The 17876-nt window shown below is 29.2% G+C and overlaps 3 protein-coding genes and 1 non-coding gene across 4 annotated transcripts; 2 read left to right on the top strand and 2 right to left on the bottom strand.

Moving 5' to 3' along the window:
* Window positions 1-1443: 1443 nt before the first annotated feature.
* On the bottom strand, window positions 1444-2316 carry LOC109340520 (probable CCR4-associated factor 1 homolog 9). The gene has a single exon (XM_019578232.1). The coding sequence runs from the start codon at window positions 2314-2316 to the stop codon at window positions 1444-1446; it is 873 nt and encodes a 290-aa protein (XP_019433777.1).
* Window positions 2317-4769: 2453 nt separating this feature from the next.
* On the top strand, window positions 4770-5738 carry LOC109340519. The gene has a single exon (XM_019578231.1). The coding sequence runs from the start codon at window positions 4770-4772 to the stop codon at window positions 5736-5738; it is 969 nt and encodes a 322-aa protein (XP_019433776.1).
* Window positions 5739-10610: 4872 nt separating this feature from the next.
* On the bottom strand, window positions 10611-12567 carry LOC109340517 (40S ribosomal protein S14). Its single transcript, XM_019578228.1, has 6 exons — window positions 12452-12567; window positions 12206-12325; window positions 12075-12120; window positions 11428-11513; window positions 11170-11299; window positions 10611-10931 (listed from the first exon to the last, which is right to left on the bottom strand). Exons 1-6 carry the CDS (start codon window positions 12452-12454, stop codon window positions 10864-10866), a joined length of 453 nt encoding a protein of 150 aa, XP_019433773.1. The 5' UTR covers window positions 12455-12567; the 3' UTR covers window positions 10611-10863.
* Window positions 12568-17562: 4995 nt separating this feature from the next.
* Window positions 17563-17635, top strand: TRNAF-GAA. Its single transcript has one exon. It is a non-coding gene; the product is annotated as a tRNA-Phe (tRNA).
* The last annotated feature ends 241 nt before the right edge of the window (window positions 17636-17876 follow it).

Genomic DNA, 17876 nt, shown 5'->3' with positions numbered 1-17876 from the left:
TATAATGATAATGTATAAAACTCATACAGTATAATTGCATACATTTTTTTTTTATGAATATGATATTGTTTGCAATATGAAATTTTCTTCCATGGTTTTGTGTGTGGGTATCGACATGTTACTTTGATCATCTTTATTTTTTATTGTCTGACATTAGCATATATAGGACAAATGACTAGCTGGCAAATATACTAATTTTTAGTCTAAAGTCCAGTTTATATATTATACTATGTTATTCAAGTTGAATAGAGATGGCATGTCTCGTTTTGTATCTTCATTCAATTAGAAAATAACATTCAATTAAAATGAAAAATTATAAAAATATAAACTAACATTTTATATTACTTATTAGTTAACATTTGACTGGTTAGATAATGAAGACATGATTTTCTAGAACATATAATGATTATTCATTCAAGTTGGCTATTAGGGGTTGTGTTTTGGACTCACCTATAACAAGATCTCCATGTGTTTGGTTTTGGTGAATATTTATGATTTCATGAACATATTTTAAGTGTTCTAACAAATGGCTTAAATGTGCATGAAAACTAGAGTAATGCATACAAGAGCAAGATTGAAAACAAGAGTAATGCCAACTTATTAGACCAAAAACAACACTAAAGTTATTAAAGTGTTAACAATGATTATACACGACCTTATGTAGAAGAAGCAAATTATTTGTTTTCTATTCATAAATAATGTTGAGCTTTCTTCATAACATTTAATTGAAAACATACTTTTTGTTTAAAGTAATTTTAGGCGTGTCCCAATGATTCATGTTCCAGATTTCTACATTTTAATTAACAATTGAAAATTAGATTAGAAAACATTAACTTTTTCTAAAATTAGGCTTGAGATATGGTAAAACAATTGATAAAAATTAATCAGAAAAGGTTATGGCAGTTTGTTGCATAATTAATCCTTATTACTCAGACATAAAAGTAGATATAAATAAATAAATTTTACAGTTAAAAATTGACATTGTCTTTTATATTTCATCTAAGAGTGTTAACCTTAGGTAGAAAAGTTAGTGCATTGAACACTATTGTTGTGAAGTTCTCTATGTGAGACTATACTTTTCTCACTCATTATTTTTTAAATTATATTATTCTTTGAAATTGTGTGTGAACAGTGGTGGAATTATTTGCTGAGTATAAATTAGCAGTGCTGTACTTAATAGTTTGTAAAGTGTTCAAAAATGTTAAACAAAATAGGGCAATTGAATTGTATTAGAATTATCTTCTAAATTTCCTAACCTGCAAGTTAATTAAGAAAATATAAGTTGGATATGTTGGAGTTATTGTTTTACTTTTTTGTTTGGCTTTTTTGGCGTACAAAGTGGTAAAACACATGCACAAATTATCTCTAATGCAAACTCATTCATAGAAGATTATATTAATACTTGTTCTACAATGGATTTAATGAGAAAGTATGAAACCATTTTTACATGTAGATAAAATTTACAAAATCTTGTAACTTCATGCCGCTCTCAAGCTCTAGTCCAAACAACACACTAACATGTTTTTTATGTTCTTCATCTATAAAGTAAGTGTCTCTTATCTTTTGAAATACACGCAATGTGAGGAAGCTGTCTGGACCAGCTTGATGGCTTGTTCCAACTCGATCTATGTTGAGAGTTCGGGCTACTCGATCCAAACCACCATAGAGTGATTGACAGGATCGCATCATATGCTTCACATCATAAACGTTGTCACCAAACATCACTTTCACGAACCATAAAAACTCTTCCAGCCGAGTTGGTAAGATGCGCCTTGTGATGATCTTGACTAAGTAGCCGAAATCATAAGAACCGTGAAAAGTGACCCAAGTCAAATTATAATTGTATAAGAGTCCATAGTATATCATAAGATGACCAAATTGGGCAGAGTGAATTCCATGGGTGGCATTGTAGGCGAAGTCTATTCCTTGTCTTTGGAGAAGAGCGATGGAATCAGGGGCGTACCAGTCGCACGCTAAGTTAAAGTCGCGGAAATTAAATTGCCAAATATAACGATACTTGGTTCCTAGGTCTGGGAGGTTACCGGAAGCATCCGTGATAGTGAGACCAACTTGGATGATTTTAAGAGCATCGACATTAGCCTTGAGGAGGGTATAGTTATCGGATGGAGTGAGATTATGGTAGTTGTATGATTCAGTGTTGGGGAAATTGAACACAGAACCAGGAAACTCAGTATCCATTCCTATGAAAGAATAGTGACTGATGAGTTTGCTGATGAGATGGAATTCTGGTATAAGGTTATAAGCCCATACTTGCCTAGTAAACACAGGTTTAAAGTTTGGTTTTGTATTGGCCATGTAATGAACAAAAAGCTTCAATCAATTATTGGAGAAAGAAAGAATGAAGAGATGAGATTGAAGAAGGTGTGGGTAAAGTTGAGTGAGGGAGGGAATATATATAAGGTGAAATTATGATCTCAATCAATCTTTTATTTGATTCACTCATAATCCATCACTTTATCTCAAAATATTTGTTTAAGAATATTAAATCTTGTAGCTAACATAATATATTATTTCTTATCTTTTAATCTCTTATCATAATTATGTATCTTAATTAGTTTCGTATTTTTATAAGATGTTTCAAATGATGCAGTAAGTTACGTTAAGTAGTTAAGATATGAAATGATATTCAATTTTTATTTTATTGCCTTTTGAAGCTATAAAATTAGTACTTCCTAGTTCTATGCTTATAATAATAAAAATATTTTGTTAGGAAATGTTGTATCACTTTAAATGATTTTCTTATTTCAAGAGGGGGGATTAATGTAATGCTGGTTGAATTATTGAACCTAATTTTCAACAAAATTATTGCTTGTAATTTTTGTAATGTGTGGCTCCCTAATCTAATTTTGATTAATGTTCTAAATGGATGAAAACATCACATTTATATTAAAATTTAGTTCAAATGCAAGTTTCTAATATGTAAATTATACAATAAAAGAGTCACTTCTTTTTTTTACCTCCTCTCAAGTTGTTTTAATTAAATATTTTCCGTGCTTTTTATGAAATTCATTTTTTTTAATTTTTGAACGTTTTGATGGGGTATTAAGCCTTTTTAATCGAAATAAATATTTAATACAAGTTAATCAATTCAAGAAGAGAATGAATTAATGAACTGTGGTTTTAATCAATTTTTGGAGTTTGGGTTGAATAGAGAATGAAGATATTGTTTGAAGAAGAATGTGTGGATAAAGTTTAAGAGTAGATATATGTTAGTTCAACTTATAGTTTAAATCAATCTTAAATTTGATAGTATCATAATCAAGAGTTTGCTTCTTTTGTTACTTTATTTGAAAATATTTAGTTTAGAAGATTAACTCCAACAACTAAGATTATATCTTATTTAATATATATTAATATCTTATATTATCATAATTTTATATTTTTAATTAGTTAAGAGTATTTTTTAGAAGATCTAACAAATGGTGCTCTAACTAACTTTTACATGGCAAAGATAAGATATAAAATGATATTTAATTTTCATTTACCTTATATCTTTTATTATATTTATTTTTTGTGTTAACAAATTCTATCTTTTACCTTATAGCAATCAAGTCAAAAAATTTATTTGAGGTCTATTATAATAACATTTGACCTACACTCATATATTTCCAAAATACTTGATTATAATCACTAGAATCAATTAACCAAATAAGTAATGGACTTTAATTTAATCTGCTTTTTAATCACTTATTTTAATATACAAAGAAGGATATATTAAGATAAAGCTCCAGAAGTTTTTCCATAATATAATAATTTTAACTAACAACTTTCTACAAAACTTACCTAAAATTTGGATTTATTATTTCCGTAAGACAATCACGCATTTTACTACCCATGTGAAAATCATGCTCAATTTAAATTAAGGTAGAATTTATTCCACATAGCAACTTTGTCACGAAAATAAAATTCTTACTAAAATTGTTTTTTTGTTTCCCACGAGTATTCTTGTACCGGAGACAATTTTGTCTGAGCCGGGACCATCCACAAGTATGTGAGGCTAACTTTCCTAGCGGGTATTTTTCTATTCACAATACTCGAACCCGAGACCTTGCTTAAGGAGAATCAAGCATGTACGACTTTTTTTTTGGTTTCCCACAGGTATCCTCGCACTGGAGCAATCATGTCCCAGTCGGGAACATCCACAGGTACGTGAGGCTAACTATCCCAGCGGACTTTTTTTCTATCCACAAGACTCGAATCCGAGACCTTGCTTAAGGGGAATCAAGCATTACCACTTGAAACAACGTCCGTTGGTAAACATATACCACTTGAACTAATGACAATTGTTTTTTTTTTGTCGATACAACTAAATTAGTGTTTGTAATCATTGCTTAGTGATTACTCAAATTTTCAGTACTAATACACGAATGGATGATAATATGTCATTTTATTGTGATGGATAAGAAAAACAAAACTTTAAATCTAAATTAAAAAATGAAATTAATAAAAAAATTATCACAAATTCTTATAGGATTTTGGTTATCGGATGTACTACCCACAAATAACCTACAATTAAATTTTAATATTATTTTGGCAAGGAACTGTTACAGATTGCTTTCTTCCTCTCCAGCAAAAGTAAGCTCATTTATAAATTAAGATAAATTAGAATTAATCAAAAACTATTTTCTAGCTAAATAAGCTAACAACTGATTATAAGTTATAACATCTTATAATATGTGCAAGCTGCTTTGGTCTGCAAACACTGCTCCATCAAAATCCTTCATCACTTGGAGAATTATGAATAAAAGATGCCTACGGATGATAATATCAGGAAAAGAGGATGTGCAATAGTTTCCATTTGCAATATGTGTAACTCTCATAGTGAGGAAGAGGATCACCTTTTCCTGCATTGTAGATTTGCATCTAAGCTTTGGGATTGGATTAAACATGTTTTCTCAATCAACCTGAACAACTCTTCACTTCAAAGCATTTTTTATGACTGTGCTAAGATGCACAACAAGCAGGTTAAAGAGGTTCACATAGCCTGTGCAATAAACACCTTAAGCACAATCTGGTTTTGCAGAAACCAGAAAAGGTTTGAGGGAATTCTAATCACAATCTCTCAGGCAATCAGAAGAATTAAGAGGGATACGTCATTAGCAGGAAATTCTTCCTCTGCCTCTGCCTCTCCTAATGTTGAGGACCTCTTGATCCTTAGAAGCTTTAACATAAATGCCAAGCTTAACCTAGCCCTTAGGATCACCGAAGTAACTTGGCTCCCTCCCGAGAGGGGTTGGATCAAAGTAAACACGGATGGAGCGGCTCATGGTTCTCCAGGTCATTCAGGGGGAGGGGGAATTTTCAGAGACCATAACAGAGTCTATATCACTGCATTCTCTAAGTATTTAAGCATTCAGAATGCTATTTACGCTGAGTTTCATGCAGCTTTGCATGCTGTGACAATTGCTTATAATAGAGGATGGAAGCATCTTTGGATTGAGGTTGACTCAAGCATGCTTTTGGATATCTTTAGTGGTAAATCTAATCCTCCTTGGAGTCTTCAAAATGATTGGATAAAGTGCAAGGAGAAACTTCATACAATGAATTACAACATCACACATATCTTTAGGGAAGGTAACAATTGTGCGGATAAATTAGCTTCTTTCGGTATTGTTTCGAGAACTCACACTGTTTGGAATGCAATTCCTAGTTTTATCTTTAGTGATTATACTATGAACAGATTGGGAATGCCCAATTATCGTTTTAGGAACATGTAAATCACTCTCTCTATCAATATATCAGATGTAATCACACCTTTGTTCAAAAAAAAATGTTACTAGTTAAATTTCAAATATTTTTAATGGATATATTTTAATAGAAAAAGATGTCTGCACAAAAATGTAAGAGTTTTTTACATTGTCACTATATCATAAATCATTTATTTTCAATCATCATTAACTCTTAAATGAAAGTAATACAAATGAATAATAGATAATACATTGATTATGTATAAATCTTTACATTGTTAGTACATAGATATTACGCTCATATTTTAATTCTATTTATTTATTAGTAATATGGAGAAAAATAAGGGTAAAAATATTTGGTTAATATCATTAATAATTAATTAGTTAATCAAATTTAATTAATTTTTTGTCTAGCCACACATGTCCTCTTATACAATCAATTTTTGTTTTAGTTAAGAACGTTTGAAGTATACACTTTTTCAATTGATGGTTTCTCATATGCAAGATTAAACTTGGATCTTTTCTTAAGGGAAAGCATGTATAATTTGGATCACCTAATTGAATTGCTCTCCTCCATAAACACGGCATTGACTTTGAGTGCAACGTCATGGATCACCCAAAATCGTTCGTCATATTTAACGCAACCAACTCCAAACACTTTCCTCAACTGATATTATTGTTGGGACTTGTCAATAATGACATATGACTTGGTTGATGTTAAATATGACGTTCGGTTTAGGTACATAGTGAAAATCATGATCTAACATACCTTTTGACTCATTTGGTAGTGATTTTGTCAATTATGTATGAGTTGTTCGGGAACAAGGTTTATGACATTAAGCACCATATACGCTTTTGTGGCCCGAACCCTCAATATGGATCAAGTATTGCTTACATGACATGCATTTCATAAGATTAAAGGCACTTGCTTTATAAATAATGGACATAAAAAGTATGCTGGTATGTTAATTAGGTGTCTCATTTGGTTGAATGAAAATTATTTTAGTATAACATATCAATTTCATTTAATTTTTTCAATATATCAACATGTCTTCTACTTTAGGTACCTTATATTTTAGTATAAATTATTGAGAATGTATGCTCGTATAAAGTCATTATATTTGATTTATTTTATTAATAAATTAAATAAAACAAATATATGAAATTATGTACCATAAATTATAACATGGCATTGACTGGTTTCTTAAGCCATATAGCTAAAACTAACGATTGCAAAACGGGCTACTTGACCCATAACAATTTTAAAGTGTTTATAATATTGTTTCATGCAATATAAACAATATTATTATATGAAAAATTAATCAACCTATTTCTGTACTTAATAGTTTGTAAAGTGTTGAAACGTGTTCAACAACACTTGAGTACATGGTAATTGAATTGTATTACAATTACCTCATCAACTTCTAAATTTCCTAACCTACCAGCAAATACAATGAATAAGTTGGATATCTTATTTCATAATTATATATTTTTAATGGGAAAAAATATAAGTTTTACACGCTATCATTGTATTATTCATAATTCATATTTATAAGTTTTACACGCTATTATTGACTCCTTAAAAAATAATTCAAATAAATAGTGGATAATATAGTGATTATATGTAAATCTTTATATTGATTGTGAATAAATATTATAGAGTATTTTTTGAAGTTCTCATAAAGAATGCAATAACTTACATTCAAGTGATGAAAATATGAAAAGATATTTAATTTTCATTTACCCTACATTTTGAATCTAGAAAATCAGGACTGCCTCATTATATGCATATAATAAAAATATTTTTTGGGAAATGTTTTATCACTTTTAATGATTTTCTTATTTCAAAAATGATTAGAGTAGAGATGGTTGAAGTATTCAACCCAATTCTCAACAAAAAAATATTTGCATGTAATTTTTGTATTGTGTGACTCCTCTAGCATAATTATGATTGATGTGCATTAAGTTAAATTCTTAAATAATATGATAGAGGGATGAAAACATCACCTTTATATTAAAATTTAGTTCAAATTCATGTGTCAAATATGTAAATTATACACTAAAGGAGTCTCTTTATTTTTTACCTCCTCAAGTTGTGTTAATTAAATCATTCCCATGTAATTTATGATATCCATTTTTTATTTATTGAAAGTTTCGGTGGAGTATTAAGTATTTCTAATAGAATCTAAATATTGATTAGAAGTTAATTAATTCAAAAAGTGGATGAATTAATGAACTGCAGCTTTAATCAATTAATGAAGTTGGATTGAATAAAGAAGAAGATATTATTTGAAGAAGAATGTGTGGGTAATGTTTCTTAAGAGTGAATATATGTTAGTTAAGTTAAGATTTAAATCAATCCCAGATTTGATTGTGACATAATGCAGAGTTTGCTTTTATTGTTACTTTATTTGAAAAGATTTAGTCTGGAAGGTTAACTCCATTAATTAAGATAATAGATTATTTAATATCTTATATTATAATAATTACATAGGAGTATTTTTTTTATAATATCTCACAAATGATGCTATAACTTACTGGTGAATATATGAAATGATATTACCTTTTTTATAGTATTTTCATTTTTTACCTTCTTTTTTTTGTCTTTAACTAATATTATCTTTTACTGTTTACAATTTTTTTTCTTTGAGGTTTAGTATAGCCTTGCAAAGCTTTACCTACATTGTTATCATTTCCATAATACTCTACAGAAATGTGTTACTTTGGTTCTATAACTAGGGATAGAGAGGACTCGGCCCTACCAGCTCATCCGATATGGCTTGGTTATTATTGGGCCTGAATAAGATTGAGTCTCATCGAATCTAGAGTCGGGTTCAGGTTCAAATATTAGATTCATTCAATATTTAGGGTCAGATAGAGACCAAATATGACATGACTCATCCCATTGTCACGCAATCATCATGTTAGTATGTGTCTATATTCAAATATGTATAGAGTAATGTCACTTTTTGGTCGAAAGTATCATTGGTCTCTAATTTATTCATCATATGATTAGTAATATATATATATATATACATATATAGGGAGTTATTCAAGCAAGAACAATTCTCATATAAAAATTGTGAGAACAATAGATCTGGGTCTTACTAAGTATTCTCATTTATCACAACAGTGCATTATTCTCATGTGAATACTTCACTACATATATATCATTTCAGGTATAGGGTCAGGCCCGAGTTCAAAAAAATTATTTAACCAACATTTAAAGTCCGATAAGGATAAGTCTTAACTCGGCTCATGCTCACCCCTACCTATGAGTAAGGAGCTAATATCTTTTAGGGTGTATAAATATCTCTATCAATTAGTATTGCTTATCATAATCAAATAGACTAACACCTCAAATAAATAATGTCCTTAAGTTAATCAGCTTTTTAGTCATTTATTTTACAATACGAAGAAGGGAATATAAAGATAAAGCCCCAGAAATATTTTTCCATGATATCATAACTTTCATGACTATAAGCCGTCTACAAAACCTACCTGCAATTTTGAACTATTAAATGCAAAACAATCACGAATTACACAGCACTAATCGTCCCAATTTGAATGAAGTTAAAATTTATTCCTCATAATAACTTTCTCAAAAACTTAATCAAATTGCGCTTGTAATCATTAAGTAGTGATTACTCTAACTATCATCATAGGTATATAAATGGATAAAAACACTATATATCATTTTAATGTGATTGGTTAAAAAAACAAAAAATTTAAATCTAAAGTTAAAAATCTGATTAATAATTTTTTTAATGATACACTCTTATAAGATTGGGATGTCAAATTTAAAACCCATTGAGCGTGATTTATGTTGGTTGGATAAAACTTCACTTATTCAATCATTAATATTGGTTGAATTATTTTTTGAACACGATCATAAATTCGAAGTTAACCTAAACTCAAATGTCGATCAGATTAGCTTTTAAATTTAAACTCAACCCTAAACTTAATTAAATATAATGGATATCATTTCTTAGTATTATCTATTATCATGAATATTTATTTTGATATATGAAATAATGTAATATAATGTTAAATTGGAAAAAATAGAGAATTGATAATTATATGAAATAATGTTTGCCTATTACATTTGTATGTTTATTCCTTATGTATAAAATCACATTTTATTTTGTTCAAGCCAAGTATGTACTCCTATTTGAGATAAAAGATGTACTCCTATTTTTTAAGTGTACTAACAATCAGCAAAATTTTAACCAAAATATGAATAAAAAAAATCCAGAAACAATTAAGGTATAGCTTTTTCCTATGCTGCTCTTTCTAAGACCCAAGGCCGAGATTACATGTTCTAGGAATTTAACACTCCCAAACTACAACAAGAACCAATGCAATAAAACATTGATGAAAGAACTTCAAAAGAAATTTGTATATAGAAACCAAATAACTTGAGTCTAGGGTAATTTCAATAAAGGAGGTAGCTATATACCAAAGAACGAATAAAGAGGACAAATACATCTAATTGTTTAAATCTAAACACTAATTCAAACGCTTAGATATCTCTAGAATTAATGGCTATGGTGAGTGGAATAAGTGGATCTCTACTCGTGAATAAATGCAAATTACATACATATATAAATAAGATAGCAACCTATAGGAGTAAACGAGTTCTAACACCTTACAACAAAAAACATTTTTCCAACCAAACTTTAACAAAATTATATAGGAGTGATTGAATTACTTCAATTTTCAAGTGACTAAACAAATTTTCTCCTAAACTGGCTTAAACAAGACTGAAATTGAAAAATGATATTAAACCATATGAAAGAACAGCAACATTAACAGAATCCTAAATTCTAATCATACAGTCAAAATTAACTACAAAAATTCATTTACTAATACAGATGAATTTTAGCTGTAAAAACATATTAAAAGCAAAACACATAGTTCATCACATACAAAAGGAAATAAATCAAGAAAACAATTGAATAGCCATAGGCTATAGTAGCCAAATAAACTCAACTAAAATAGTAGGCCAAGACATAGAGGAGTCAACAATTTGAACTTAGTTCCGAAATTAAAATCTAAATTCAGCCAAATCTCAATATGCCACAATACTGACTAGTAACAGAAACAAAATGACAACAAAAACAGATCCAACCACCAGCCGTAGAATAACAATCTTCTACAGCCTTCTACCTCTTCTACCACTCTTTCTACGGGTGCTGTCGGATGGAATTGGAGTCACATCCTCTGCAAATAAAAATACATATATAAATAAGTAACTAAAAAACGTGATAAACGATATCAAATTAAAAAACAAAACTGGTCAATGCAAATCAAATAAAAACCAACTACAAAATAAAAGGGGAGTGAGATATATTATTTCAAAAGACGTTAAATAAAAATGAAGCAGGGCAACAACTACAGCGGAAATGATAAATAAAATAGAAGGCAAATTGAATAATGGTATCATTAGAATGGCAAATACCTATGCGACCAATTTTCATTCCTGAACGAGCCAAAGCTCGGAGAGCAGACTGAGCACCAGGACCTGGAGTTTTAGTTTTGTTTCCACCAGTGGCACGGAGCTTGATGTGAAGAGCAGTAATGCCCAGCTCCTATTCAGAGTTCAGTCAAGTCAAGGAAATTACAAAAAATCCAAAGAATTCTATCAAATTCAGTAAGAAAAAGACGTTTTATTCATAAAAATTTAAGTATAGATATCAAAGTTCTTAAAAATATGGACCTTGCATCTGGTAGCAACATCCTGGGCTGCAAGCATAGCAGCATACGGAGATGACTCGTCTCTGTCAGCTTTAACCTTCATTCCACCTAATCATAAGAATCTAATTGTATAAGATAAAACCATGACACCATTTCTATATCAACCAACAAATAATCAAATACTCAGCCTAAATTCGTAAACATTTGAATATACTGTCATGGATATATACATATATATATATATATATATATATCTTTAAACTATATAAATGTCATCTTATATGGCATAACATAAAATTTGAATTTTAACGTAATTAAGTTTGACGATAAAATAAAAACCATAATTAACAAAAGTAAGTCCTCATTTACAAACTACACCATTGTCATACTAAGAAACTAATAAAAAATTGAAACATTTTCATAAACCAGAATCTCTCAGCTCAAGCACAAAACTATTACAAAGAAGATATACATCATAGATTAGAAAAGCAATGGCGATAAAAAAATATGTATTCTCATTTACAAATGTAAAGCACATGAAATTACATATGGAATTATATTAGTACATTATAAAAACAAGTCAAAATTCAATAAAATTGAAATACAAAGTACTATTATTTAATACATTGTTTCTTGGCTTGTTGAACAACAACAAAAATAGACAATTACCGGTGATTCGAACAAGTGTTTCCCTACCAGACAAATCAGTAACATGCTGCAATAACCCAATTACAACAAAATCAATAAAATCATAATTAAAATTAAATTACAATTAAATGAAAAAACAAAAATATACTCACAATGAAGGTATCATTAAATGATGCAAAGATACGAGCTACCCCAAAAACATGTTCACCATCTCTAACAGCAGGACCAAGTGTAACAGTTTCCTCCTTTGGTTCCCTAACCTTTCTCCTCGACTATACATAACAATAACAAAATTCACATTAAGACTAAGATAAAAAAAATTGAATTTTATGATAAGATCTTCATAATCATAGTGAAAGGAACAAAACCCAGAAATTAGATTTGAGAAAAAGACATACCATTGTTGATTGTGTTGGGTTTCGGAGTGAGCTAGGGTTTGGTCGTTTGGACGAGGATATTCTGCGTTCAGAGCTTGTGGCTGTGGAAATTAGTGTTTCTTTTATATGAGGCGAGAGATTAGGGTTTCAGTTTTGAAGTGTGGGCTTTTGTTAGGCCCATATAGAGTCCCAACACTTATGTACCTATCAAACCCAAAACAAAAACTATATCCTACATGTCATCAAACCAAACGACTACCTTATTAATATAAGACAAAAAAAAAAGTTTACAAAGGTAATTTTATGATTTTTATATATTGTTATTGTAGGGATGGCAATGAAGCGGATCAACTCAGTATTAGTTCGAAACTCGATTTATTATTTAGTTCGATAAATTTGGTTCATGAACCAAGTGAGCTAAACTTGAGCTGAAAATTGAGCTCATTATATAAACAAGCCGAACTTGAGTCGGACATAGTTTGACTCGTTTGATTCGTTGCTCGATATATATATATAACTAATTTTTAAGTTTGTTAAGACTAATACATTAATTTTTATATTTATTGTTATTATATATATAAAAACAATATTATATTTATATATATATATATATAACTTTTTTGGAGAATTTGTTTTAAATTTTAATTAATTATTTGAGTTATCTAAATGAATGATTGCGAAAATAATGCGGAAGATATGAATGTATTGTAATGTCATTGATTGATTAAAAAATTATAAGTCATGTGCTTATATACACAATACAAAGATAACTTGTGATACAAGTAACAACTTAACAAACTCTTAACAAACCAACTAAGATATTAATCACATGTGCAAAATGCATCATGGTAGCTTTTGATCTCCAATAGTCCCCCTCAAGCTGGAGGATAAATATTAATGACTTCAACTTGATAATTTGATTTGATAACAATGTGATGGATCGGAATCTCGATCCTCATGTGATTGGATTTTCTCAACCACTTGATTATTTTCCTGGTCATAAATCTTGACCATATTCCCATGGTTTTACATTGTTGGAGGATTCTTTGAGTATGCAAAAGAACCCAAGAAAATGCATCACTTCTTGTTCTTTGGACAAGATTGATAGTGTGATGATTAGAGTATGTATGATTGTTGTTTTTGTTGATCTTGTTGTTGTTGTTGTTGATGTTCTTGAACTTTGGTAGAAGATGGGTGATAGAATCACTGCACTCCAACAATTGGTTGTGCCTTTCGAAAAGACTAATACAACCTTAGTGTCATCATTCCCCTTAACATGAATGCAAAAGTTTTTTTTTTTGCATCATATGGATTATCTTTCATATAAACAACCAGTTGCTCAGAAGAATCTGGCAGCTTTGAGTTGCAAGATGTTCTCGATGTTTCTTTATTTCTTCCTCGTAAATTGGAGCAATCAGTGCCTAAGGTTGAGCAAAAGTGGGTTTGAATGCCATACAAGGTGCATGTTGTTGTTGATGGTGTTTGATGAAGAACACATCATTTTTGAGCAATGTCTTCCTTCGATCTTCTCTCTCTACAAACTTCTCCGCTTCATGTCAAATTGTTGAGATGATTCTTTATTGAATCTTGTAAGCGAAAGATAATAATTAGTATAGAGAACGCGCAGCGGTTATCAAAGCCTCGAGATGAAGGCTCTCATACCATGTTGGAAAATAATGCGGAAGCATAAAATGAATATTGTGAATCTTCATTGATTGATTAAAGAATTATAAGTCATGTGCTTATATACACAATACAAATATAACTTATGATACAAGTAACAACTTAACAAACTAAGATATTAATCACATGTATAAAATGTGCAAAATACATTATGATAGTTTTTAATTTCCAATATGAACCATTCGAACTGAACGGCTAAAGTAACCCTAATTACCAATACTACTTATAGTCATATCAAATCATCTATACTCACATGGTATGGAAATATCTCATCAACTAGTTAAATTCCAACATTATAGGAAAAACTGTCACACCAAAGGAGTCTATAATCGACGAAAATAATTGAAAATATTTTATGTTACTTATATCATAATTTAATGAAAAGTGATGATATATCTGTCTAATAAGTTCACATAAAATTTACATAAATATATTAATTTTAACCTATATGCTGATATCTTTAAGTTCAAGTGACACATATCATTTTTTATCTTAGAAAGATTTTTATATTGCTTTATTGGAATGATATAGTATTTTTTGTACGTATGGAATTGGTTCATGGAATTATAATTCTAATTTTAAATCGATTTCCAAACATAGTGATTAAAATTTCAAGACTCGACTCCAAATTTTAGTTTCATAATTTCAATCATCAAAAGATACACTTCCATTAAAATAAAATAGTTAAAGTTGTTTTTCTTTTTCTTTCCATGAGTACAGTCATTTTTTCAAAAAAAATGGAGAAAGATACATTAAATTAACATTACTATTTGTAAATCTGGTATCAACTATGAATTATATAACAAACCAAAATTACATATCACTAGAAATTGTGACTTCATTAGCAACAAAGTCAAAGACAATTAGTTGACAATTGAGTCTATTAACTATTAAGCATAGCAGCAATAATGTATTTTTCTTGTGTGAATGAAAAACACTATGTTCACTATTGATAAATTCTACATATTTTAGCAATCTTTGTGTCTAGAAAGGGAAAAGTCTTTAGTTAGAAAATTTCTTTCCACACAAAATTGTTCTCAAATCTTACATGTGAGATATGTTTAAATCGATAAAGAATAATCTAATATAATATTTATTTAGTTTCATTTTATTTGAGTTTTTCTGTATTACTAAGAATATTCTAAGGAACTAATCTATTTCGGGTTTCATGGTTGTCCCTCCCAACAAGTGCCGTTCCCAAAAATCAAACTCTCGACTTTGAGGATTAGTGTGACTTTACACTACTAGACCAACACATCGTTGATCATTTTATTTGAGTTTATCTTTAGTTTAAGTTTATATTGTTAGTTATTATTTAAGTTTATCATCCTAGCATTTGTAACAACTTCTGCTTATATAACAAATTGTTTAGACTAACTCATACTTGAGTTTGACCAATCTTTCTAATCATAAACTCCTTGATGTAAAAACTTATGTTAAATAGAATTTTGTGTCCCAATTACATGTTTAGCTACATAAATACTAATTTGAATAAAAAACATATTTTAGGAATGATTTTGAGAGAAGTTAAAAATCATATAGAGAATCATTTTATCACTTCCTTGGTCTTTGCAGGAAAAAGAGATAAAATGTTTTAGACAATGATTGACTTAATCTCATTTGTTGTTTAGAACACACACATAAATACATCAAACATGTAGTGGCAGATCCTATAATTGTGGGGTATGATAGGAACAACAATAACAAATAATTAATGCCGACATATTTTCTATACCAAACCCTAGCTGATTAATATGATTAGAATCAATAATATAACCTTTGTCTATTATAGTATACATAACATAGTGAAATTTTGCATAAAAATAAATACATTGATGTTATAATTATGATGTTAGTATCTCTTGGTACAAGGAGATTTTTCTGCGAGTGAAATTATGACATGTGTCATGTTTCATCATTTTCTATAAAAATATTTTTAAAAATAAACAAAATAACACACATGTCATATTTTTACTGGCTAGAGGAGTTAAGCTATCTCCTGATATAAGGAGATACATTATTCTCTTATGATGTTATTGTGGAGATTCTAAAATCAAAACCACCTCTATTTCAATTGTGGAGTTTAATATAAAACACTAATAGCAAATCATCATAATACATTTGACACCACATTGCTTCTATGGGTTTCAATAGAATTGTTGGTATCTCTTGGAATCAGAATTGTTAATACTGTATCAATCATCAAACCGGTTTTTATAATACTGCTTGAGATACTTACTTTAAGAGGATCCATTAACTAAAAGCAAGACACCTGGATCAAGAAGGAGTAAAGTCCTCTTCTATCTCCATGCCATTTTCTAGGTCATACATCTCTTTTATTTGTTCTTATGAAAATTATACATGGTTATTTTTTGAATTTTTTATGAACCATTGGTTATAAGAGTAGAAACAAGATATATCAGATCGGACTTTGTCTTAAATAGGTTCAGCTTATATAACATATATGAGCTTATGTCTGATTTGTTTAAAAAAATTCCAAAGTCTAGGCCTAACCTATTTAAAAGTTTGGTCTGACATGTTAATTTATATAAAGACCTATTGTACTATATTATCTTAAAATATGTTATTATATCTACATTTAAATAGACTAATAGACACACTTTTAACTAGACTCTTATTACCCTAATATTTAAATTATATTTTTATTTTAAAATTACATATATAATAACATACTTATATTAAAATTGCATAATATGAACATTATTACATAATATAACTATATAGGTTGATCTGTTAGACATGATATACATTTAGGATGGTCTAAAGCCTGAGTTTGACCTGTTCACGAAAATAGCTTGGTCTAACCTAATTTATTGTAGGATAGATAATAGATCCCTAATAAGCAGTCTATCCTATTTCCAAGGGTTATTATGTCTAGAACTCGAGTAGTGGTGCTGTTAAATTTTATGAGTGGAGTATATAAGATGCTTTTTGAAAGTTACATGATGTAATAATTGAAGTTTTGGTCTTTGTTCACAACAAAATCATAACTTACTTTAACTAGCTTTTTCTAGTGATCCATTTACTTTAGACCACAAGTTTGATACTACTTTGATTTGTTTTAATTAACACAATATAATATATGAATTTATGACCATCCTTTGAACTAAACTTACGAGGAATTTTGTTATATACTTAGAAGAATGTTAACAAGTGCCCTTAGGGTATCATCTATGTTAAGAGTAACCTTGTATTGGATTTTCAATGTTGACTTACTCAATTTTTTATTCCTTAAATAATGTCTTTAGGGCATTTGTTAACCCATCCTATATAGAATTTTCTATTCTCTTAGGTTGTGGCATTCAGCTATGCCCTTTTTATGCATTTTCATCCTCACTTTAATAAATATAGTGTGGGATTTTTGAAATAACAGTAATAGTTGTTGCAAATAATAAGTATATACGTAATTCTGTAAAACTAAAAAACATGTGGGGATAGCTCAGTTGGGAGAGCGTCAGACTGAAGATCTGAAGGTCACGTGTTCGATCCACGTTCACCGCATTTTTGTTTTAATAATTTTATGTATTCACCAAATCACTTATAATGTTCATAAAAAAATAATCCTTTGTATAAAAATGTAGTTAAACTTCATTAGGGTAATATTGATATAAAGATGTATAGAAAATTAATGTATTATTCATTATTCATTTGTATTGTTTTTATTTAAGAGCTAATGATGATTAAAAATAAATGGTGTATAATGTAGTGACAATGTAAAAACTCTTACACTATCAATACACAT

This window comes from Lupinus angustifolius, unplaced genomic scaffold (genome assembly GCF_001865875.1).
Source record: "Lupinus angustifolius cultivar Tanjil unplaced genomic scaffold, LupAngTanjil_v1.0 Scaffold_184_4, whole genome shotgun sequence".
NCBI lineage: Eukaryota > Viridiplantae > Streptophyta > Magnoliopsida > Fabales > Fabaceae > Lupinus > Lupinus angustifolius.
This window is presented reverse-complemented; position numbering and strand designations above follow the sequence as displayed.

Coding starts and splice junctions, on each gene's coding strand:
- LOC109340520 (XM_019578232.1), bottom strand. CDS start 2,316: ATGGCCAATACAAAACCAAACTTTAAACCTGTGTTTACTAGGCAAGTA.
- LOC109340519 (XM_019578231.1), top strand. CDS start 4,770: ATGCCTACGGATGATAATATCAGGAAAAGAGGATGTGCAATAGTTTCC.
- LOC109340517 (XM_019578228.1), bottom strand. Junction 11,514..12,074: donor AACACTTGTTCGAATCACCG/GTAATTGTCTAT, acceptor TCTTATGATTAG/GTGGAATGAAGGTTAAAGCT. Junction 11,300..11,427: donor ATGTTGCTACCAGATGCAAG/GTCCATATTTTT, acceptor AACTCTGAATAG/GAGCTGGGCATTACTGCTCT.